Here is a 26,778-nt window from a genome sequence, read left to right on the forward strand (position 1 = left end):
GTAACTCTGCTAGACTCCTCCGAGGTAAACCAATAATCTTGGAGCAAGTCTTGACTAAATTATGAAGTCGATTTTTCTCTCTAACGGAAAGTGAAGAGAACCAGCATAAAAAGGAAAAGCTTAATAAACTCTCGATATAGGTGGTATAAAAAGTTTTCAGTATACGTTTTTCTACACAGAAGGAGTTCAGTTTTCTAAGAACATACATTCTCTGATGCACTTTCTTAGCAACAGCTTCTGAGTTCTGCTGGAACTTTAATGTGGTATCAAATATTGTACCAAGATACTTCTATTCCTGTACTCTTTCAACTTGTTTTCCGTTAAAATACACTGGTTTCACTTCGAAGGCATTTTTTCTAAAATCAATGACCATCTCTTTTGTTTTTGTGATATTCAGGTGTAGTTCAGATTCTTCGCACCACTTAAAAACCCATTACGATTATCGCTGTCATTACAGCGGTATTACAGGAAATCTTTTTTTTTTTCACTTCTACAGACGCACATTTTCTTCATTTGCAGGAAAAACTGTATGCTTGGTATTTTTATTTGTTTAAGTTGACTTTAAATGGTTTTGGCCTCAGTGTTTGTTCAAACTATTATTTTACTTTTATTGCCGAGAGGTTTGCGCAAGAGTTCATGTGAGCTGAGCCAACACTAAACTTTGCTTTGGTCAACACTGAAGTAAATGGAAATGTGTTCTTCAAAGAAAACCCATTAATGAAGCCAACTAGAATTAAATTGAAATTTATAGCAAATTTAATACAATTTTTGAAATAAAGCTATTTAAAAATGCAAAACTATAATAACCTTGATGCATTGTTCATCTTGAAGTTTTATTTTCCAAAATTGAAGACCTCCCAAAGACCAGATCCTATAATAAAGGAATTATAATTGGATAGTTCACTCAAAAATGAACAGTGCCATCATTTACCCATCATTCCCTTGCTCTGAACAGTTTTGAGTGTCTTTTGTTGAACACAGAGAAGAATATGTTGAAGTATGTTGGTTGCCATTGACCTCCATAGTATTTATTTACCCACTACTATGCATGCCAATGGCTACCTGTTTCCCATGTTCTTCAAATGATCCTAGCATTCATTGATCCTAGGTTAAGCATAAAGTATCTGTCTGTGGGCTGCAAGTCAGGGGTGTAACGTGTAGTAAAGGCATAACTTGCAGCTATCGAGATCCCATTGAACCATTCGAGATGTCAAAAACCAGATGTTGTTGGCAAGATGGCAGAAATACCTTCCAGAGAACATTTTCAGCAAATGTTTTCTCTAAATTGATCCACAACCTCATTCATTTGATTTATTAATATATTCATTCATTTAGCAGCTCCACTCGCTGACTTCTTAATCAGTTTTGTCATGACATTTAGCCTACTCGGTGTTGTGCCCTGTGGTTGCAAATAACAGTACAATGGCGAGCACGCCAAGTATAAGAGCCTCCCCAATTCACAGCTGTACATGCACAGTGGAGTAGAAGTAGATGTTAATAACTGTGATGGTTGAGTTTAGAGTTGTGGTAGGTGTAGACCAGGGGTCTAAAACTCAAATTGGCAGGGGGTCATTTTAGTGACTGACAATTCATTGGAAGGCTGCTTTAACATTCAAGCATAAGAAAAAAGTGGAAACCTGATGTAATTGATGCCCTCAGATATACTTCCCCAGAGTATCAAAGCTCCATTTTGTTTATTGTTGTACATATTGAAGGGGTGATTTACATTGCTATGAATATACTACAATTTACTAATAGACATAATAATAATAATTGTTATGTCCCAATTAATTGTTGCTAAACGAAAAGTTTAATAGATAGCTTAAGACAGCAGAAAGCAGATTGGTTGACTTTACTGGCACTTGTTCTTCTCAATATCTTTTTTTTTTGTGAAACTTCAACAAAGAGGGGAAGAGTATGTACATATTCACATTTACTTTAACATGTTCAATTCAGCCAGCAGTAAAATTTCATTAATGCACATTTTTTATACAAATCTTAATAAGCATATGAGGAAAATCTATTAAATGAGGCCAAATGCAAAATGATCATATTTACACCACCAGCATTAGGTGTAAGCCATAGAGATGTGTTTGTACTACAAAAGACAGGTGGTATAAAACTGATTATAATCAAATGAGCCTTGAATATATACATATATATATATATATATATATATATATATATATATATATATATTTATATATATATATACAAAAGTATAGCTTTAGTAAAAAAAAGCACTTACAGACATATATTTCAACACTTAAATCAGCCTCAGAAATAATCTGCATGTGCGTTACTCTTAACCGCACACTGAGAGAAACTGAAAGTAACCCGAATATACAGTACAGTACTTTAAATGTCCAGTAGGAGGGGGATCAAAACCACATGTGGCTATATTTGACTCCACAATGATATAATAGTGATTCAAAAATATGTTTGTTGGGCCGAATCTTATATTATTTTATTGTTATATTCTTGAGGTCAGTTGCCGGAGGGAGGAGGGGGCCCACAAATGAACTGCAGGCTAGCATTTTGAGACCCCTGGTGTAGGCGTTAATGTGGACGTTACTTAGAATAAAACTCGAGTAAACGAAGAGTACGCTTTCATTTTGTGGTGAACTATCCCTTTAAAATGAGTCAGAATATCATTGTTAACACCATCTGTTTCCTCTGTTCAGGGCATTGGATGCTACATGTTTCGCATCGACGACTTTGACGTGGTTGACGCCACGATGCACGGTAACGCAGCACGCTTCATCAACCACTCCTGCGAGCCAAACTGCTACTCTCGAGTCATCAACGTGGAAGGTCAGAAGCACATCGTCATTTTCGCCTTGAGAAAGATCTACCGTGGAGAAGAGCTCACATACGACTACAAGTTCCCCATAGAAGACGCCAGCAACAAACTAGGCTGCAACTGCGGCGCCAAACGCTGTCGCCGCTTCTTAAACTGAAGATAAGCTGTGCGAAATGGGAGTTAGACTGGTTCAAAACGTTGAACTGAGGCTGAACGGGGTCGAAGATTGGTTTCTAAATGACTAAACATCCTTCAACAGGCACCTAATCAAAACCTTCTGGGGAATATAAAAAGAGCACCAACTTTTAAACCGCCATTGTGGAGCCATTAATGTCATTCGAGCGTGTTTACATGTTCCTCTCGATTGTTAGAAGTCCAGTTTAGACGACGGATGGTTAATGTTTATAAAAACAAGGCCCTTCAGAAGGCTTTTCCCATCATCATTGTCAAATAGGTCTCGCTCTCACTGATAGAAGTTTATTACTTTTTAAAGGATCACTATTGTTGTTTTAGAAATATGCTCATTTTCCTACTCCTTTACAGTTAAACTGTTGAGTTTTAGTGTCTTTGAGTTATTTCAGCCTAACTCAGGGTCTGGCAGGAGCTCTTTTAGCTTAGCTTAGCATAGCTTAGCATAGATCATTGAATTAGATTAGACCATTAGCATCTTCTCAATAAATTCAGAAAAAGAGCATATATGATCAGTTTCCTATGTGAAGCTTGACTTTTCTGTAGTTGCATCGTGTACATAGACTAACAGGACATGAACAGTACTTTCATTCTGGCGTAATAATCAAGTTATAAGGACTATTTTCATGTGATGGATAGCATTGTTGTGTCTGCTACAGCCATGATATAGTAGCAGACTTGGAAAATAGCAACTTTTCCCTCAAATTGTCTGTTGGTCTTTGTACACAGTGTAACCACAGACGAGTCAAGCTTTAAATAGGAAAATTATCGAAACAGTTAATCAAAGTTTTGAGGTAGATGCTAACGGTCTAATCCGATTCAATGATCTATGCTTAGCTAAGCTAAAAGAGCTCCCGCTAGACCTGGAGTTTAACTGAATGGATTTAAAAAATGTTAAAACTCAAAGGTGACCTGCAAAATGAGCCTATTTCCAATAAAAGTGGAGTGTCCTATTAAAACATTTGAAAAGAACAAGCAGCAAAAAAGACTGAACTTCAGCCCAGTTCAGACGGCAGATAATTAATATCTATAAAAACAAGGCCTTTCAGATGGCTTTTCCCATCATCATGCTCCACCCTTTAGCAAATGTTTAATCAAAGTTGTCAGATGGATCTCGCTCTCACTTTATCACTTTTGAAAGGATCACCTTTTTTATTTTAGAAGTATGCTCATTTTTCTACTCTCCTACAGTTAAACTGTTAAGATTTACCATTTTTTAATTCATTCAGCCTATCTCAGGGTCTGGCAGGACCTCTTAAGCTTAGCTTAGCATAGATCATTGAATTAGATTAGACCATTAGCATCTTTCTCAATAAATTCAGAAAAAGAGCATATATGATCAGTTTCCTTTGTGAAGCTTGACTCTTCTGTAGTTGCATCATGTACTTAGACTAACAGGAAATGAAAAGTTGCTATATTTAGTTAGTAGTTCTAGGAACTATACTCTCATTCTGGCGTAATAATCAAGTTATAAGGACTATTTTCATGTGATGGATAGCATTGTAGTGTCTGCTGAAGCCATATGGCGGCAACTTTTCATTTTTCATCAGTCTTAGTACACAATGTAACTACAGAAGATTCAAAGCTTGAATAGGAAAATATTGAAACAAACGAGATGCTAACGGTCTAATCTGATTCAATGATCTATGCTAAGCTAAGCTAAAAGAGCTCCCATCAGACCCGAAGATCAGCTGAATCATTTAATAATAATAAAACTCCACAGTTTAACTCATAAAATGAGCCTATTTCCAAGAAAAATGGAGTGTTCCTTTATACCATTTGACAAGAACAAGCAGCACAAAAGACTGAACTTCAGCCCAGTCTCTCTGTGTTTTGCAGCAAAATCGTGATTACGTTATCTCTGCTGTTTTATTTTATTCATTCTTGTCAGAAGTTGAATAGAAACACTTGCAGCCAAGGGTTCAGAACGTTTTCTTCCCACGGCCTTTAAATGGCAAACATCCACCCTTTTCCTCATTTCAATAGAGCTGGATTCTTTCAAGATCGCCAACAAGAACCTTTTTTGTGTGTGTGGACCACCAAGCGTAGCTGGAATGAAGATACTCTTTTAAAAAAATGTGCTTAATGCTAACTAAATGATGTGAACATATAATTTCAGATTTTACTTTAAATCACAGTGCTCAGGTCAAGCCCTCAGTATAACCCATAGATCCTTCAGTTTCACTTCACATCATCGAAGCATCTAGCGCTCTGAGGCTTTTATCGAACGTTTTTTTTTTCTTCCTCTTTTAATAATTTATGTGCGTTGGATTTTTACAGACTGGTCAACACTCCATCAGGGCTTTTGCTGTGGTGAAAAACTGTACAGGCTGGTTTTTAAACCCTTTAACCTGCCTTGGTGCTCCACCAAACATAAGTCCTTAAGGGGGGAAACGGCTCACTTTCCTTTTCATGTTGTATTGGAGAACTAACGATAGAGTCCGGTACTGAAATAGCAAAGCAGAAGCAGATGCTTTCTAACAATGACCCCTTTTTCTCAACATTTTAGCATGTTTGTGCATTTTATACCTCTTGAGAGCCTTGCGTCAAAACAAAAATCATGCCTGGAGAAGCGTATACATATATATATATATATATATTTGTTTCAGTTTTGTCATATAGTAGTGGACACTACTTAAGCTAATCGTGACTAAACGCATCCTCATTACGTCCTGGATCGTTCCTGCAATAAAAAAAATGTTTATTTTTGCCACAATTGCACATACAATTGGAGCTCTACGTTTATCTAGGGAGATAGAAACTGCTTAAAGTGTCCTATAGCTGTAGGACTGCGAAGGTGATGTATACTGGTGACTTACAAAATCTATATATATTTATAGAAGCAGAGTTATTGAAACTGTTGGCCGTCGGCACCTTAATTTTCCTTGAAAGATTTGGAGTCTGTTCTCTTCTTTGCGTAGGGAAAAAAATCAAGCTGACGCCAGCGTATAAAAAGACTGTAGGAGCGCTCTATTATTTCCTGTTCGTCTCTATATGGGGGTGTACACCCCATTGGTCTGTGCTTTTTGTATGTGACCGAGGTCTTATGGGAGTTTTCTTCAGGACTTTCTTTCTTTCTTTTTAAACTTTCCACCCCAATTTCCGTTCGTTAACTTGAACATTGAGGATGAGTTCTTGCAAACGTGGCCTTTTAACCAGGTGTTGTTTTGAGCCAGCTGTTCTTTTTAAACGTCTTAGTTTTGCTTTTAGTTGACTTTCTGAAAGGAGGAGTTTCCCTGATAACATTGTCGTCATCTGCCTTTCATCTCGTAGTATTTCGTGTGTAGGAGAACTCCGGATATTTAGCAGATCTCAGATTTTAATCAAACCACCCCCAGACTTGCAAGGATTCTACCTCAAGCTGTTCAGACAACGTCGAGTAATACTAATGCAAAGCTAGAGTTGCGGAGTCGGCTCGTGTGCAATGAAGGAAGCAAAGCACTAGTCAGGACCTCCTGTGGTGATGCGTCTCCCAGAGCTTCTTGGGGAAAAACAGTCTAATCTGTCTGTTCCTGTGTAGGTTATTAAAAAAAAAATGTAAAAACAACAAAAAAAAAAACAGCAACAACATTGTGTTGAAAAAAGACTTCAAATTAAAAATGTGTCTTTGCTACCTTGTACAAATGACCCCTGAGTTGTAAATAGTTGTATACATATTTCTAAACCTGTTTAATTTTTCTATGCACTTTTTTATTTATAATGTTTTGCTTAATAAAGATGTACAATGTTTGAACAAAGTTCAAGATTTATTTTTCTTATTGAGATGAACATTCAACAAAACATCGATTGTGCACAGTGATGAAGCTGGACAAATCTAATCAAGAAGTCAGCTGTCATTTTTCCCAACACTCACCGGCCGCTTTATTAGGTACACCTTACTAGCACTGGGTTGGACTCTTTTTGCCTTCAGAACTGCCTTAATCCTTGTGCCTTAATGTTCAAGAAACCAGTCTGAGACGATTCACGCTTTATGATGTGGCGCATTTTCCTGCTGGAAGTAGCCATCAGAAGATGGGCACACTGTGGTCATAAAGGGATGGACGTGATCAGCAACCATACTCAATTAGGCTGTGGCATTGACACGATGCTCAGTTGGTACTAATGGGTCCAAAGTGTGGCAAGAAAATTTCCCCCACACCATTACACCACCACCACCAGCCTGAACTGTTAATACAAGGCTGGATGGATCCATGCTTTTATGTTGTTGATGCCAAATTCTGACCCTACCATCCAAGTGTCACAGCAGAATTCGAGACTCCTCAGACCAGGCAACGTTTTTCCAATCTTCTATTGTCTAATTTTGGTGGGCCTGTGTGAATTGTAGCCTCAGTTTCCTGTTCTTAGCTGACAGGAGTGGCACCTGGTGTGTTCTTCTGCTGCTGTAGCCCATCCGCCTCAAAGTTGAACATGTTGTGCGTTCAGAGATGCTCTTCTGCAAACCTCTGTTGTAGCGAGTAGTTATTTGAGTTACTGTTGCCTTTCTATTAGCTTGAACCAGTCTGGCCATTCTCCTCTGACCATCAAAAAGGCATTTTCTCTTTTTCTCTGTAAATCCTAGAGATGATTGTGCATGAAAATCCCAGTAGATCAGCAGTTTCTGAAATACTCAGACCAGCCTGTCTGGCACCAAAACCATGCCACGTTCAAAGTCACTTAAATCACCTTTCCTCCCCATTCTGATGCTCGGTTTGAACTGCAGGTCTTGACCATGTCTACATGCCTAAATGCATTGAGTTGCTGCCATGTGATTGGCTGATTAGATTTTTGCGGTTGGTTTAGTGATATAAGAATATAAAATGAATAAAAATAAGACTATAAATGTTCTAAAATGTATTAAAAAGTTAAGATAAATTGTTATGCGGTGTTAGTAATTTGATACATGCAAAAGTAAATGTGTTAAGACGAACCTGTAAAAAACAACTACTAGCAGCGTCTAGAAATTTATTGCGAGAATAACAGCTTCCATATGGAGTCCAGACTTGCACATGTGTTATCCATCAGGGTTTGAGTGCTTTTTTCGGTCAAAAAAATTTAGTAACCTTACCATACTGGATTTTGTTTACACCATGCAGTGTGTGCTTAAAGAGTTCATCCAGGAAAGAAATTTAGCTGTAGGTATTTTCGTGCTTCAGCAGAACATAAACGATTTTTAGCAGAAACCTTCATTTAAAAGTCACTTTTCAGGCATTTTTTTAAATTATGATGAGAGTAGCTGTTCACTTTCATTTAAATAATCACAAATGGCCGTTGTTTCAGCTAAAATGTTACTGCGAAAAAAAATCTATTAGATTAGGGGTGTCCAAACTCATAGTTTAGCTCCAACTTCCTTCAACACACCTGCCTGGCAGTTTGTTTTATACCTAGAGCTTGGTTTTCTGGTTCAGGTGTGTTTAAATGGGATTGAAACTAAAATATGCAAGACACCGGCCCTCTAGGACCGAGTTTGGACCACCCCTGTTTTAGATGATCCAAGAATGAGCAAATTTAAAGTACATTGTACCTTTTTTTTATTAAACTATCCCAAAAAATATAGTATTTCGTGTGTAGGAGAACTCCGGATATTTAGCAGATCTCAGATTTTAATCAAACCACCCCCAGACTTGCAAGGATTCTACCTCAAGCTGTTCAGACAACGTCGAGTAATACTAATGCAAAGCTAGAGTTGCGGAGTCGGCTCGTGTGCAATGAAGGATAGTGTTAGAATAGTGTTATAAAGTTTGCGGCCTTATGTAGTTAAAGCGTATCATTCATAATGACAATGTTAAAATTCAAATAAACAAGCCATTTTAACCAGTACTGTTTCCTGTATGGCCATGCAAATGATGTCATACACGCTCAATTTCCAATTTGGTTTTATAGAAAACAGTAAAAGATAAAGGACGCTTTATCATGTTGGATGTAAGATACAATGAAAACACTCCCATGATTCCACAGTCATGGTGTCATCAAAATGCGTCTTTGTTTGTTGTGAATATGCGCCCTCTAGTGGCAACAAATGGTACACCGTGCCAAAAAATACAAAACTTTACATATATTTGACAAATTTGTGATTTCATTTGAATTCGTACAATTGAATTTTCATCATAAAACATGATTTGAACAAAAAAAGCGCTTCCTAAACTTGAAATCGCAAATTACATAACAGTTTGTATGTAATAATGCAGCGTTTATTATTAATGACTTCTATATTATTACATTCTTAAGCACTAGCAATATTTAACTTAAAGAACTGCTTATATCCATCTTAAAAAATCTTCTCATCTCTTCTGTTTACTAATTTGAGGCCAGAACAATCTGTGTCAGTCATGTGAGATCGACCAATAGCAAACAAGGATTCAGTCAATCAGTTTGTGATCGGCAAAATCAGGTTTCAGTAATTTGTGTAATATCATTGCACCTGCTGCAGGCATGGTACAGCACTACATTGATTACTCATTACTACATTGATTACTATGAGGCGTCATGGTGGCTCTCAAAAAGAAGGTCGCTGGTTTGAGTCCCAGCTGGGCCAGTTGCCGTTGTATATTCCCCCATGTCATACCCGCCAACACTACCGTTTTTCCTGGGAGTTTCCAGTATTTCAGACCCATCTCCCGCCACCCTCCCGTTTTGTTATTTCTCCCAGAAAAACTCCCGTAATTCCACCACCATGGAATCATTTTGAAAGATGTAAAACACACAGTCACTGCTAGCCAGTGTTGAGGAAAGTTAGTTGTAACAGGGTGTTACAAATAAGCCACACACTGTTGGACACCAGTTAAACCAACAAAATATTTGTAGAATTTTGAGTGTAATGTTGAGAACTGGGCGATATAGTGCCGCAGTGGGTAGAACGTTCATCTCACAGCAAGAAGGTCGCTGGTTCGAGCCTCAGCGGGGTCAGTTGGCATTTCTGTGTGGAGTTTGCATGTTCTCCCCGTGTTCGTGTGGGTTTCCTCCGGGTGCTCCGGTTTCCAAAGGCATGTGCTATAGGTGAATTAGGTATGCTAAATTGACCGTAGTGTGTGTGTGTGTGTGTGTGTGTGTGTGTGTGTGTGTGTGTGTGTGTGTGTGTGTGTGTGTGAATGAGTGTGTATGGATGTTTCCTAGTAATGGGTTGCGGCTGGAAGAGAATCCACAGCGTAAAACATATGCTGGATAAGTTGGCGGTTCATTCCGCTGTGGCAAGCCCAGATTAATAAAGGAACTAAGCCAAAAAGAAAATAAATGAATAAATGTTGAGAACTTTTAATATAAAAAATGTTTTTTAATAGAAAAAAATACATTTATTGCTAATATACTGCAAATAAATGCATTGTGTAATTATGGGTAATAATGCAAACAAATCTAAATGTGTTTATCCAACACATGACTACATAAACATACTGTGCTATGTGGAATAAAATAAAAATTGAGTTAAGTACTGAGGAAATATACTGTACTATTTAAAGTCAACTGAATTTAAATGAACTGTGTGAAATCTGACTTTATAAGCATGTGTTACAACTAGACCCACACGGAATCTGCGCGCGCAGAATTCCAGTTTTTCTGCAGATTTTTAGCCAATCATTAATTCTGTTTATTTACTTGAGTAAATGTGTGTAAATCTATATTTATTCCATTTTTTTATTAATTACAGTAATATTATCGACTAATGTGAAAATGTTCATCTGATTTATGTACAATGTAGTTTGTACAGTAATATTTTCAGTCTTTTAGTAGAGATATTATATGAGAGACTTGCTTCGTTTACCAAATAAAGTAGATCAAATTGAATTTGCATTTTAAACATTAAATAAAAGTTAAACAGATAATATTTTTTATTTCACATTTTAAGGTTTTAGTTATGATACTACCAAAATAAATCAGCAGAAATCTGCAGATTTTTACCAAAATGCTCAGCAGAAATAACAAAAAACGTCCGCAGATTCTGTCTGGCCCTAGTTACAACCAACCGTCTGTCTGTTACAGCTTTCTCCACAGGTGGGCTAAATAGTAACATTTTTACTCCTGGCACTTTTAGCAATACTAGACAGAAACCATTTGTCCGGCGGTCATACTTTCAGTGCTCATTTGTAGGAAAGGCTTGTGTGTTGTTGGTAAAGAATATGGTTAGTCTAACCTTATTACTTTATTCATTATTTGGCCAAAACCAAAAAGTGTTACTTTGTGCCCTGCTCTCCCCTATGCACATCTTGGTGTTTCCATCAACTGATTTTTTTATTCACATATCCATAATGCGCATAAAAATAGGTGGATAGAAACGTAGCTGATAATAATTGGTTTTTGGCCCTTCATACGAAAAAGTTAGGGCACCCCTGCTTTTAATACTGACAATGTTATTGTACAAATTCATAGAAATTCACAGAACTTATTTACAGATTAGTTGCCTGTCAGACAATACATACAACATATAATACTGCTTTGTGTGTTTGTAATACCACAGTAACTATTCTTCTACGCCAACAGAAAGGTTTGCCAAAATCTCTATCGCATCGTTGCGGCCGATTGTGCTCAGCATCTCAGCGAGGTCTCCCACGGTCCAGTCTGGATTCTTTGTGACTGCTCCCTCCAAAACGGCGACGAGGGGGCTTTTGTGGTCCTTCATGGAATATGCGTAATTGATCCATGCAAAGGAAAAGGAGCACTGACTGGCAAGGTGACGTGTGTTTTTAACCCCAGCGCCGTCGGGGTCTAAAACAAACACCAGCTCCTGAAGAACATCCAGATTGTTGAGCACTGTACTCAGAGGCGCATTCTGGACCCCAGGAGCTGTAAACAGAATTCAATCGAGGCGTTTATGGAAAATCACTAACTTCCCTTTGGGAAAATTACTGTAAGCACACTGAAAGGAGTGGTAGAGAGTCACTCTTAGAAATAAAGGCTCTTTATAGGCATCTGTGAAGAAACCTTGGCAAGACTTTCTATGAAGCATGTGTTATATAGCATTAAGGGTATTCGTAATGTATTATAAGGCATTAGCTTCTAATCTTGACATTTTTGTTAAGATCGGAAGGGCTTTGTACTACAAATTAGTGTTTTACTACTTGTCATTTTAGCATATAAAAATCTACACTCATAATACGGTAATATTTTAAAATGGGGAAAAATTCCCACAAGCCAGTTACATTTTAGCTTGCATAGTGGTTGTTTATACTGTATAATACATGACTATTAGTCTATGTTGTTCTTCTACATTCCATATCATTCAATATTAAATGGACACCTTTCTGTCATCATTTACAGACCCTCTGCTTGAACACAAAAGAAGATATTTTTAAGAATGTTGGAAACCGGTAACCATTGACTTCCATAGTATTTCTTTCCTCCGCTATGAATGTCAATGGCTCTTGGTTTCCAACATTCTTCAAAATAGGTTGTTTTCACACAACGTCACTGATGACGCACAATATTCAATAGGAGGGCAGGAAGTGATTCTTCTACATAGGAATCAAAATGTTTCTGTTTTATTATGTGTATAATTGTTTAAATCGGCCAATATAAGAAATGCCGAACAGCTTTTATAGACTTCCAAAAGTCTATTTTTTGGGGGGAAAGTTCAAGAAACCGGCTGAAAAACAGATTGTAGTAAACTTTTTTTGAGTGCAATAATTCATTTGACAGCACCAGTAAAGATTCTATACAGGCCTAGCTATGTGTATAAATATGTTAATGTGTTATAAAAAATGAATACAAACACCACCACACACACAATATCCTGGAGAATATAAATAAAGACCCCTGCCATGTAATTTCTGCAATGAAATCTCCACCTTGATTTGCAATAATTCAAATCTTTCTTGGCGTTTTGGTGGAATAAACATCAGTAAAGTTAATATCTATATGCGCAGCAGCGGTGAATGTTTGTTGATGTTGAGTTCATCGACAGAGCAAAAAAGAAATGCAACCCTTGCGACAAAACTGATAACGCAGACTTTGCGTCCACACATCTGTATGCTTTCATCTGTTATTTCATGATGTCTGGAAAATTATCTGGATGGTGGAAAAACTATAGTAATTTATAATAAACATGTTTTTGAACCACATAGTGAAGTGTATAATGTGTTAAACTCTGGTGCATTGTGATGGTGTATGATTATAGCATAGAGAACTGAAGCCTATTGAATAATTTGTGTATTGCTACAGTTTTGTGGTACCACAGCAACAATATAATCAATACAACAGTTTAATTCAAGTAATTATCTATAGTAAGCTTCCAAACACTATGGCGTTATTTACTATAACGTATGTTTTCATGTAATATAATAGCTTATACAGTATCTATCTCCTCGATGACAGGCAAATATATTTTAGTTTAGTTGAAAACTCGGCCCTCTTCATGATATAAGGGTCATGCTTAACATATGTGGTTATTTTCTATTCATATCTCCTTTGAAATATGGTATAAATTGCAAAAATACAGACTTTCCTCTATGTCTCCCATTCAGTTTTTTACTTCCTGCCCTCCATCTGAATTTTGCATGTCACCAGAACCACGTGATTGCTAACAACCTATATCATTTATGTTCAACGGTAGAAAGAAACGAATAAAGGTGTAGTACCACTTGAACGTGGGTAAATGGTTAGCAAGATTTAATTTTTGGATTAATTGCCATGACATTAATAGCTTTTAATAAGCAGTACATTATGAGCTTGTTCTTATCCTAAAAATACGCAAGGCTACCGATATAAAGAATTATATTACAATATAATGTTTTAAGAATCCTTCTTTAACTGTTGTCAGGATTATTTATTACTATTATGCCTGCATTTTAATACGTTATGAACACTCTTGTGAACCACTATATTTTCATGCCTCATGGAATTTCATGCATACTGTGAGTATCTCAGAGCACTGAATCTTGTACTACATGTACTTGAGTGTGAGCGTAAGCAAAGAGGCGACACTCAATAGAACGTTCCATTGCAAGAGCAGTGCCCAGCAACAGCCCCGTGATTCAGCCATTTTGGAGTGAAAGCAATCGCCGTCCATTGGATCTTATCGCGATGGCAAGCAGCTTCTTTTGTTTTTTATTTATTTATTTAAAAAGAGCATTAAAGCTGAGATACAACGTAAAAGACGACAATACAACACTTACGATCACAATCAACAGCACTTTTAATAGTTCATTTTACAGACTAATAATATGCTGTTGTTCTATCTGAATTTTCAATTCAAAATGGCCGCCAAATCGCACTAGAGTGTCGCCTCTTGGTGATTCTATACTCTTTGGCGTAAGTCAGGGGTCACCAATCTCGGTCCAGGAGGGCCGGTGTCCCTGCAGGGTTTAGCTCCAACTTGCCTCAACACACCTGCCTGGGTGTTTCAAGTATACCCAGTAAGATCTTGATTGGCTTGGTCAGGTGTGTTTGATTAGGGTTGGAGCTAAAATCTGTAGGACACCGGCCCTCCAGAAACAAGTTTGGTGATCCCTGGCGTAAGTGGTAAGTTTCAGGCTGCAATTCACTTAATGGCCACTGGTGTCGCTAATAACGAGTTTCCGAATTCTACATATGCCCCTTTTTACAAGATGTAAAATAAGTCTCAAATGTCCCCACAGTGTGTGTGTGTGTTTGTTTGTTTGTTTGTTTGTTTGTTTGAGAAGTTTCAGCTCAAAATACCCCAGAAATAATGTTTTATATCTCTTCGAAACGGACCCTTTTGAGCTTTGATCCTAATTGTGCCGTTTTGGTGACTGTCGCTTTAAATTCAAATGAGATTGTGCTCTTTTCAAAAGAAGGTGGAGCTACAAATGCCTGTGTGTCAGCATAGGGACAGATTCAAAAACAAGACTAACATACGATGCTAATGAGGGAGAGATCATCACTAGGCCCACACGGAATCTGCGAGTGCAGAATTCCGCAGATATCTAGCCCATCACTGAGTCTATTTATTTACTTGTGTGTGTAAATTTATATTTATTCAGTTTAAAAATTAATTTCAGTTATATTATTTGCTAATATGAAAATATTTATATGATTTATTTACTCTACAGTTTGTTAAGTAATATTTTCAGTCTTTTAGTAGATTTATTTGAGAGACTTGCTTTGTTTACTAAATAAGTGAATCTAATTGTATTTGCATTATAAACATTAAATAAAAGTTAAAAAGGTATTATTTTTTATTTTATATATTAATGTTTTAGTTATGATACTCCTAATGTAATTCTGCATAATTCACAGATCTTAAACACAATTCTGCGCAGAAATAGCAAAAAATGTCCGCAAATTCCGTCTGGCACTACTCATGACTAATGGACGGGACTTTCCCTCTACTGATGACACGTACAAAGGGAGAATGTCAATCAAAGTGTTTCTGCAGATTGCAGAATAAGATAATACATAAGACAATACATTTTTACCATTATAAGCTGATTATATTCACTGGCTGCTGCCGCACAACTGTGTTTAAAAACCACTTATAAAAGTAATTTTTGCATAACAGGTCCCCCTTTAATTTCAACAACATTTTTTTTCTTTGTCAGATTATTACAACTTCAATGTAAAGCAGGTGTTTTAATTTTTTTATTGTTTACTGACAGGATTTTCGAAAGCTTTCTTTTAAAAGGGTAGAGTCAAATTAAACTTTGTTTTGTTTGCATACTCACCTAACAGATGCGAGGGTCCAGTTGTTTGATCCTTTTTATCGGTTTTCTTGATTACGTTGGATGCGACGGCCTTTTGAAAATCTTTCAAGCCCTTTTTAGTCAGGCTTTCTCGAACTGCTCCATTGCCACAGTTTTGAAATTCTGTTGAACAGCAGAAAAGTTCCACGTTACTCCCTATTTATAATCATGTGGGGATCTTGCTTCACTTTTAACAATGCTGAGGCTTTTCACCCAGATTTGGGAAAAATGTGACAAACTCATGACAAACCCAACCATTGGGTTTGTTTACATTTTACTAAAATCTGAGTTAAAACAAACACATTTTTACCAAATTCATAGAAGCACTCAAGACTTAAACAATTAAGTTGTCCCCCTCCCAAAAAAGAAGAAAAACAAGAATTGTGTTGCTTCAGCTCAATTTAAATAAGTAGTTTGAACAAATGTCATATTTAAGTGTGAGATTGAAGATTATTCTGGTCAAATGAACAAATGAATGAATACTTTGAGAGTGTAGTTCCTAGAAAAATGTTATTTTCCGTTGGTCTAAGTAAACAATGTAACTACAGAGGAGTCAATCTTTAAATATTAAAATTATCAAAACTCTCTGGACATTTTTGAGAGAGATGCTAACGGTTTAATCTGATTCAATGATCTATGCTAAGCTAGGCTAAAAGTGCTCCCACCAGATCTGGAGATTGGCTAAATGGATTCAAACATGGTAAAACTCAACTGTTTAACACTTAGGAACTCATAAAATTAGGCTATTTTCAAAAAATGCAGCGTTTCTTTTAATACTGACAACGTTATTGTACAAATTCATAGAAATTCACAAAACATGTTTACAGATTAGTGGCATGTTAATAATAATACTGCTTTGTGTGATTGTAATGCTAAACTTTTTAATCCAAATTTGGGTAAAACTCATGAGAAACCCAATGATTGGGTTTGTTCACATTTTACTGAAATTTGAGTTCAAACAAACCAACTCAGCATTGTTTTTACTGTATTTATAGCAGCACTCAAGAGTGTAATGTAGCAATTACAATAATGTTTTATAAAAAAAATGAATGCCCGTACACTGTAAAAAATGCTGGGTTCCACACAATCGATTTGTGTTGGGATAACATGAAGGAATTAAGTGAACTTACGAGTTTTTACTAATTTAAGTGGATGAAAAATAAAATAATTAAGTTCTTCCCCCAAAAACCCAAGAATTGTGCTGTTTCAGCTCAATTTAAGTAAGTAATTTGAACAAATGTTATATTTTAGTGTAAGATTGAGAATTATAAAGATAACTATAACAAACTATAGTCAACAACGATACACAATAATATTCTGTTTATTGTAGGCAGGCTGCAGTTTTGTCATCTGCTGCTATAAATGATTGGTGCTCTTTAAAGCAGGGTGGATTCTGATAGGCTAATTTGGCTGTCAATGGCTATGTTTCCATCCACCTATTTTTATGGGCATTTTGGACATGCGCTTACAAATCAGTTGATGGAAACGGCAAGATGTGCTTAAATTTATAAAACATATGCGCATAACTGAGTAGGACAAACCTTTTATTCGATAAGAAAACATGCGCATAAACTATGATGGAAACACTTTTACCGAACAAGTTCCAGTCATTTATTAAATAAGGAAAAGATTCACGCAGATTCTCCTACCACAGCGAATTCCGTTTGTACTTTTGATAATTGCCGCCAGTTAATCAGGAAGTGACGATTTTGTTCTCTTTGACTTCTTGGATGAAAACGCTGCTTCATTTCCACGTCTTTTACGCAATAATCCGGTTTTGTGCATAAATTTAATTCACATCTTTGGATGGAAGCATAGCTAATGGCTATGTTTCCATTTACATATTCTTATATGCGCATAACTGAGTAGGATAAACCGTTAATTCGATAAGAAAATATGCGCATAAACTATGATAGAAACACTTTCACCGAACAAATTCCAGTATGTGCAATAAAAAAAGTCATGTGACTTTGTTATAAGAGATCATGTGATGATAAAAATGTGTGCGAATGGACAAACCAGCAGGCTGAGCACACTGTAAAACATCTGAAATGTTGTTTTGGTCGTTCTTAAACACCTTAATCATTTCAGTATTAGTGTTGTTATATTATTAATGACCTCCAGAATTAAGAGCGTCTGTGCTCAACGTCTCATGCAACACATTCACTGCATGTCGGCATTTGTCTTCGAGGTGCAAGTCATTTATTAAATAAAAAATATTCACGCAGCTTCTCCTACTACAGCAAATTCTGTTTTTACTGTTGATATTTGGTGCCAGTTAATCAGGAAGTAAAGATTTTGTTCTCTTTGACTCATTGGATGGAAACACTGGTGTATTTGCACGCCTTTTATGCAATATTCAGTTTTGTGCATAAATTTAATCTGGATTTTTGGATGGAAACAAAGCTACTGTTTTAATCATTAATTCACTTGGCAAAACGGTTTAAACATTGTTCATCTTTGCGTAGATGTGTGTTATAGACGTGTGTCAACTATTTAGTCTCCACTTTCCTTCCTAATCTGCAACTGCCTCTCTGGCTATACCACTAACTGTACTCTCAAAAATAAAAAATAAACATTACTAATGCTTTGCTTCTTAAGACTTTACACACCTAAAACTTGCCTATAGCACTTATTCACTGCTGCTCTTATAGTTGTGTAAATTGCTTCCTTGTCCTCATTTGTAAGTCGCTTTGGATAAAAGCGTCTGCTAAATGACTAAATGTAAATGTAATGTGTGGTCCTTTAAAGATGTGCAAGAAATGTGTAATTGTAAGCAACAAAAGCAACCAAATAAGTCTCCAAAAAAATCCCATATCATATTGAGTTTCCTGAACACTTGCCAATCTTGCGTTAATCTAAATAAACTGTCCAGCCTAAAACAAACGAGCAGTTTTTCACAGAGCATATTTTTTAAGCTCAATTCTCTAGAGTCTGTTCATGGATGTCTTTTTTTTTTTCAGTTGTCTGTAGGCCAGAACTTTTGGGTGATTTTAAGTTCGCCTAGTCTACACCACCCCATCAATCATTCTTTATTGGTCTTTTAACTAATACATTGCAGCATGAAAACTGTAGACATGTGGAAATGTTACGAAATTCATAGCATGGCTCATTTTGTCAGGCATGACAGGAAACAAACTTGAAACCTTTCAGGCTTTCCTCCAAATATTGAGCATGAATTGTGATTGTGTGACTGACCTTCATTGAAATGGTTTCTTCTCCTCCTCTTGATGACGAAGAACAGACATACCAGAGACAGAGCAGATAAAATTCCCAAGCAAACATAGATACCTGCAAAGACGACCAAGAGGAATAAAACAAACTCACATCTGCTGTAGTTTAACAAGGACTCCGACATATATTCTACCTCCGAGTGTGTGGAAATATGAAGACATTATAATATGCAGGTACAGTTTAACACACAGCACTGAAGGAAATAAGAGGATTCATGATATTTGCACACGTCACTTTAAAAGCTTAGAGTGATTTCAGATGTAACTAGAAAAGTAAAGTTCGTAAACAAACTTTATTGTGGCTTGAGAAAGCCCAGTCTGAAAGTTTGAACTCGTTTAAATAACTGAAGTAGTTTTTAAGAAGTTTGAAACAGTCATAACTACACATATATGTTAGCATGTTTCTAGTATGCATTGTCATGTTTCTTGCTAGGCTGTTGATAGGGGGTTCTAAGTGGTTGCTAAGGTGTTCGGAATAATTGCAAGGGGGTTGCTAGGCTGTTGATTGGCGGTTCTGAGTGGTTGTTTAGGTGTTCGGAATGATTGCTAGGGTGTTGCTAGGCTGTAAATAAGGCGTTCTGAGTGGTTGCTAAGGTGTTCGGAATGATTGCTAGGGTGTTGCTAGGCTGTTGATAGGTGGTTCTGAGTGGTTGCTTAGGTGTTCTGATTGACTGCTAGGTGGTTTCTAGGGTGTTCTGAGTGGTTGCTAGGTGGTTGCTTAGGTGTTCTGAGTGGTTGCTAAGGTGTTGCTAGACGGTTGCTAAGGTGTTCTAGGTAATTGCTAAGGTTTTGCTAGGTGGTTGCTAAGGTGTACTAGGTCGTTGCTAAGGTGTTGCTAGGTTGTTCTTAGTGGTTGCTAATGTGTTGCTAGGTAGTTGACAAGGTGTTGCTAGGTCGTTGCTAAGGTGTTGCAAGGGTGTTCTGAGTGATTGCTGTGCTGTTGCTGAAGCGTTGCTAGGTGGTTGCTAAGGCATTACTAGGCGGTTGCTAAGGTGTTGCTAGGCGGTTGTTAAGGTGTTGCTAGGTGGTTGCTGGAGGCTGGCCGGGGGCGGTGGCGATTGAGCAAGAGGGGCACCTCAGCCAATGAGGGCAAAGGGGCAGTGGCTCTAGCCACCTGGCCACCCCCCTGTGCACGGCCCTGGTGGTTAGTAAGTTGAAAGGTCATCAGTGATTGGCAGATTGGTAGACTGAGTTAAATGAGCATAACCTTAAGAGTTATGAGGTCACAAATTCGGTCCAATGTTAAGTCAATGGGACTTTTCCAAATTTTCCTGGACCGTTTTGGGAAAACCGTAAGTCGGATCAGTTGGAAAAGATATAGCAACTTAATTCAGTATAGTTTGCAGGTTTGGAGTTAGTTTGGTGGTTGTAGTATGAACGGTCTAGGAGGAGATGCGTTCTTAAAATAGTCTAAGAAGATGAAGAAGTTTATTTAGTATAACAGTAAGCCACCATAAAAATTACCAAAAAAGGTTAAATATGTAGTTAATGGTGCTCTTTAGAAATTTCTATTAATTAAATAATACATTGAACAAAGAAGTTTGCATAAAGATATTAACATTGACATGTTAATAAGAATATTTCTTAATTATTGAGAAACATTCATTCATTCATTTTCTTTCGGCTTACTCTCTATTCAACCAATAGTGATAACATTTGAAGCAGGTGCTCTATTTCAGAGGTCACCACAGCGAGATGAACCGCCAACTATTACAGCATGTTTAACGTAAAGGATACCCTTCCAGCTGCAACCCAGTATTGGGAAACACTCATAGCGCAAACAACTATAGCACATGTCTTTGGACTGTGGGGGAAACCAGAGCACCCGGAGGAAACCCATGTGAACACGGGGATAACATGCAAACTTTAAATACTGTTATAGAGATAAAAAAAAAAAAAACAGAAATATAACAACACCTGTCAAATTTGGGGTATTAACAGGAGGACTTGAAGAGGGATCAGAGTTGGCAATAGAGGCAGTACTGGAGAGAGTTGTACTCAAAATCTGAAAGAAAGCACAGGTTTACATTGTAAAAACAGCATGTGTTGAGCTCTGTATTTGTACTAAAATGCAAATAAATGTTGTTTATTTTTTATATTTAATGTCTTAAAGGGCACATAGTTTACCCCTTTTTCCACATTTAATATAAGTCTTTTGCGTCTCCGGAATGTGTCTGTAAAGGTTCAGCTCAAAATACCCAACAGATTATTTATTAGACCTTTCAGAAGCTGTTTTTGTGGACTGTGCCTTTAATGCTAGTCCTCCCCGCTCACCGTTCCCACGTGCCTGTCAGTGTGCCTTAATCTCCGCCCTCGGCTGCGTCAGATATAATGTTGCCAGATTGGGCGGTTTTGAATTTGATTGTGCAGGTAAAAAATGACATAGGCGGGCAGAGAAAATTTGAGCGGTTTTAGACCAGCAAACCCCCCACCCCCTACTAGTCTTCATTTATAAACTGGTTATGATCTAACTCCCAGCACGTTAATCTCCACTGCTGTATAGACATTGTTATGTTGATGTACAAATAAACCTGATTTAATGTCCACAAACCGGGATTGAAGCGTCTTTCTTTTATAATTGTACTGACATGCGGCTGTGGTGATAAAAACGGTAAAATTGCTGTGATTCATTACAAACATGCACCGTTTTAAAAACGTGTTCAACTTGTAAAACTCACTCTTGATCACATTTGATGGTGATTGATGATCCTAGCAGATCTTTTAATCCCAGATGCTTTGCGCATGTCCTGCCTTGTTGATATGATTACACGCGTTACTACGGAGACATGTCAATTCGCGACTGTCAATCAATTTGGTGGGCGGAGAAACCGCACTCCTATGTCATGTTGTGATCGACCTCAAAATGGGAGGGATTTGGATCCTATTTTAACGTCAGGAAAATTCAAAAAAGAAACTTATTGTCTTTTTATCAACCCCGATATGACTGTGGACACACTATACCCGCACACAGTTCTGTCTAAACAGCTTACAAAAGATGATTTTCACCATAGGTGCCCTTTAAAATCAAAGATCACTCAATTGATATTAAGTTTAGCAATCTTTATTACTGTTTTTTCTGTTGTCGGCAATAGTTTAGGGACGCATGTTCCATTTAAAGCTTGCTCCCTGCAAAAAAAAAAGGAAAAAAGAGATGAGCAACATTTCCTATAATATCAATAAACATCAGAAAACAACCGATCCTCATAACAAATATTGTCTTTTGGTGTTACTGAGAGGCAGGGTTTTTCCACTACTTTAACTCTTCTGAATTGATTGTAGTATACCATTGTTATCGTGGTACTATTAAAAAAATAAAAATAAATATATATATATATATATATATATATATATATATATATATAATTGTCTAAAAACATGCGAAACTTTTTTTTTTGTAAAATTAAATGCTCTAAACCAGTGTTTCTCAACCACGTTCACATTACACATTTCTCAACCACGTTTGGTTAAGGAGACATGTGCTGCATCCCAATTCGCATACTATTCATCCTGTATAGTATTTGAAAATGGAATTAGTATATCCCAAATCGTGGTATGTTAAAAAGAGTATGTCAAAAGTGGTTATTTCCGGTCAAAATTTTAAGTGTAGAACCATCCATACTCTAACTACTGATATTGCCCACAGTACATTGCGTGTTGGACATGAATTCGATTAGAACAACAAACTACAAAAAGTGTCAACTACAAACATGATGGGTGAGACCAACCGTAAAGTAGAGAGGCTTCGTTAACGATGTTTGTATGACTGTTAATTAATGTCTAACCCACTGGAAAATACTTAAATAGCATTTTCTGTGCTATATTTTATCTGCAACAACATTACTGAACTTATAAGATGTGTTTGGACATTAACGTCTGAATGCAGAATTATCCAAAGACCTGAGGAGATTTCTCAGCATGAAAGAGTCGAGAATGGGAGATTAACTTGCTGCTGCTTCTCCAATAAGGTAAGAAATTAAATAGGACAGAAACGTGGATGATTGACAGGGCTCATAACTAAACAACACAACGATCTGTTAACGAGGAAGTAATATGTCCCAAAGCTTGCATATTCTTCTGTTACACAGTCAAAAGTACATACTTTACCTTTACAAAAAATGACACACTTTTAGAGAGTAAATAAGTTTGCGAATTGCTTTCCTCAGTCAGAATTTGACCCTTTGAATAATAAAAAATAAACATAAAATAAGCTTCATGACTTTTCTAGCTTTTCTTGTCAAGAAAAAGTACATTTGAAAATTAGTTGATAACAACAATAGCCTAATAAGTATTAATACATTAACTAATGGATTATTGTAAAGTGTTACACTCTTTTCTTATATATAAAATGTACAGTATCGTACCTTTGTCTGCAGCAGATATTATCAGAGGTGTTGTTGCATGCAGACGCAATAACCAGTGGATTTGGGCAAGATGAACATGTCTGGCATTTAACGTGAGATCCGTCGTTAAACGTTCCTTCACCGCATTGTTTGTAAGCAGCCTCGACAAGTTGTTCGTCGTCCCTCAATCCGCAGTTAGTAGAAAATTCATAACCTGCAGCCAGAGCAGAAAGACGATGAGTAAAATGGGTTTTTTTTATTGAAGAAGCGCCCTATGCGTTTTAGTGGGTTTTCATACGTTTCTGAAGTAAAACGTTTAGATTACAATCCAGTAATAAATAAATCACTACAGGATAAAGCCTTTCAAACAGGCGCGTGCACTGAGGACCAAAACAGAAGCCTACCTATCAGTTTTGTCATTAATGTCTAACACATTTTGGTATGTATAGGCTACAAAGCGTAATAAACAAAGCAAACCTATCGAAATGAAGCAAACAATGAATTTAAAGCTTACCTGCAAGGATGGGAAATGTAGTTTCACATGGCACACAAAGATGATTTCTAGACCAGTATGTCCCGTCTAAACACCTCTCTGAAGTCATTGAGCCTGATATGAATCTACCTCTACACTGAACACTAAACTACGATTCTGGCCGTTTGTAGGGGTTTGGGGAGGAGTTTGATTGAAGCTAACCTGAGGACATATATTTGTATAACTATTTCATAAATAGTCCGTAAATATCGACAATAATGAAAATAACGTCGGCTGTTTTTATTTCTGTGGCTGTAATTCTTATAATACACCGCCTATTAGCTTCCCTTACCATTCAGAAACGCTGTAATACTGCTAATCAGTTTCATATAGCCAAGCAAGCATATAGCAATGTTCATGACATTGATCTGTCCTTTCTGAATCTGTTGAGACGATTAAGATAAGCTGATCATGATTAATTTTGATGTCTACAGTCGAGAGACATCCAGGATGTTCTCAATACTTTCTTGAGAGACCAACTGCCCAGAGCTATTGCTGGAATCATAAAGTCTAAGGTAAGAGAAATTATTATTATTATTATTATTATGGGGGGGGGGGGGGGGGGGGGGGGGGTGGTGTATAGACTATTGAAGTCAGAATTATTAGCCCCCCTGTATTATTACAGCACCCCCCCCCCATTTATTTTCCCCCCAATTTCTGTTTAACGGAGAGAAGATTTTTTCAACACATTTCTAAACATAATAGTTTTAATAACTCATTTCTAATAACTGATTTATTTTATCTTTGCCACGATGACAGTACACTGTAAAAAAAAAAAAACTCCCAGAATTTCACAACATGTTAACATGTTCTGTTTTCACAGTAAATTAGTGGCACTTTACAGCATTTAACTTAAATTTAACGTATTCAGAATTTTATTGTGAAATTAAGGCAGGCATCATGATCACAGCAAATTACTGTAAAAATGGCTATATCTTTTGCACTTTAGTTAAAGGAATTCAAACACTATTAATATTTTATTCAAAATAGAAATTAATACACATTAACGTTTATACTAGTGCAGGCACCTTTTTGATATTTAGACATATTTACAGAATCATTGTTATTATAAAGTACCTCACAGTAATTTACTGTGAATTACAGTTCCTTACTGTGAAAGTAATGCAATTATTAGCCTGTAATTTACTGTAAAGTTAAGGTCAGATATTTTACAGTGTACATAATATTTTAATAGATATTATTCAGCTAAAATTGACATTTAAAAGCTTAACTAGGTTAATTAGGTTAACTAGGGTAATTAGGCAAGTTATTGTATAACGATGGTTTGTTCTGTAGACTATCGAAAATATATATAGCTTAAAGGGGCTAATAATTGTGACTTTAAAATAGTTTAAAAAAAATTAATAACTGCTTTTATTCTAGCTGAAATAAAACAAGTAAGACTTTCTCCAAAAGAAAAAATATTATCAGACATACTGTGAAAATTTCCTTGCTCTGTTAAACATCATTTGGGAAATATTTGAAAAAGAAACAAATAAAAGGGGCGCTAATAATTCTGACTTCAAGTGTATATAATTGATGTATTTTAATTTGTGTTCAAAGCAACAACAATTGTTTGATAAAACCTTGTTTGGCTTAATTTTTGTTCACCTTTTTTAAAATCCAAAATGTGTTGTTCTCTCTCTTATAAATCTGACCCTACAGTCTGGTTTATAAAAAATGAAGACATTAGTTTAGATGCACAAAATGATGCTTGTAATTAATAAATGCCGAATTCACACTGCAAAGGTCTTTTATAAAGTGTCTTTGACATTAAATGCATTTTAACAGCAATTGCAATAATATAGGATGCTTTCACTGGCTACTACACTGTAAAACCCAACAGTTACCAAATGAAATGAGTGTAGTTAACTCAAAATTGACTGAAAGTTAATTCTACTCATTTGAAAAGTCTTTGAACTCAGTAATGAAGGTAATACGTTAATTAAATACCTAATTACTTCAACTTAAATGGAGTAAGTTCACAGTACTCATATAGATTAGTTTTTTTTTTAACTCAACTGGTTTGTAGCAATCGGTTTCCTCAAACGGTTTGAGTTACCTTTACTTATTGGGTTTTACAGTACTCAGTTGGTTTGAGTTCTTTTCATTTATTGGGTTTTGCTTTGCTCAAATTGCTTCATTTACTCAAATGGATTAAGTCACTGTACTTATTAGGATTAGTTTTTGAATTAATTAATTAATTAATACCCCTAATTAATGCTTGATCCTCCCTGAAGGACGTCAAACACAAGATGTATGAGGGGGTCAGTCCTTTAATACAGAGAAATATTTCACTCTGGTCTGTATAATTAAAATAATAGATAACATAATTATACATTTGACCACCCCTATAACTGTTCAAACCATTGTGAATACATAATCGCGCCATTCAATCTATTCGAGAAACAAGTCTGAAACTGGCAGATCTAGAGCCCTGATAGATAATAAAACTTTGTTTTCTTGTAAAATAGGTTTTTGTATCTTGATTTAGCATGAAATAAAGTCAGATTAGACACAAAGTTTGTAGTTTAACATACTTTAACATCTGAAATAGCAAATCAGAGAATACTGTAGGTCAAAATACACTTGATATACCTCAAAAAACTGAAATAAGCTTATAATAAACTAATAATAATATATAATAAACTAACCAAAAGTAACCCTGATCATCAATGTAAAATTCACACACTGCTTATGAGGTCTTGTTAAATACATTTATGCCACATCTGAGAATTATTAAGCAGAAAAGACAAATTAAAGGGATAGTTCACCCCCAAAAATTTAATTCCGTCATCATTTACTCACCCTTCAGGGTATGTTGAACAGAAAAGAAGACATTTTGAAGAATACTAGAAACCTGTAACCATTGTTTTTCATAGTTTTTCCTACTATGGAAGTCAATAGTTACACGTTTTTGGCTAGCTTCAAGATATCTCCTTTATTGTTAAACAGAAGAAACTCTTGAAGGTTTGGAAACACTTAAGGTTGAGAAAATAGTAAATTTAAATTTTTTAATTATTCCTTTAATGCGACTTCAACAGCGCTTTTATGCCATTTTTGCTAAATTGACTTG

General features: G+C 36.3%; 2 protein-coding genes across 3 annotated transcripts in view; one reads left to right on the top strand and one right to left on the bottom strand.

Annotated features, from left to right (window-relative positions):
- The window catches only part of kmt2bb (lysine (K)-specific methyltransferase 2Bb), a 90,512-nt gene extending 83,961 nt beyond the window's left edge, over positions 1–6,551 (top strand). For both annotated transcript variants that reach the window (XM_056473528.1, XM_056473529.1), the window contains exon 37: positions 2,685–6,551. In XM_056473528.1, the coding sequence (XP_056329503.1) occupies positions 2,685–2,960 (276 nt within the window). In that variant the 3' untranslated portion in view covers positions 2,961–6,551. The remainder of the gene's footprint in view (positions 1–2,684) is intronic.
- Positions 6,552–10,217: 3,666 nt separating this feature from the next.
- On the bottom strand, positions 10,218–23,827 carry igflr1 (IGF-like family receptor 1). The gene is made up of 7 exons (XM_056474189.1): positions 23,685–23,827; positions 23,192–23,384; positions 21,899–21,956; positions 20,748–20,835; positions 18,796–18,888; positions 15,580–15,720; positions 10,218–11,743 (listed from the first exon to the last, which is right to left on the bottom strand). The coding sequence occupies exons 1-7, from the start codon at positions 23,770–23,772 to the stop codon at positions 11,421–11,423; spliced, it is 984 nt and encodes a 327-aa protein (XP_056330164.1). The 5' UTR covers positions 23,773–23,827; the 3' UTR covers positions 10,218–11,420.
- Positions 23,828–26,778: the final 2,951 nt, after the last annotated feature.

The sequence above is a fragment of the Danio aesculapii genome, chromosome 15, assembly GCF_903798145.1.
Source record: "Danio aesculapii chromosome 15, fDanAes4.1, whole genome shotgun sequence".
NCBI lineage: Eukaryota > Metazoa > Chordata > Actinopteri > Cypriniformes > Danionidae > Danio > Danio aesculapii.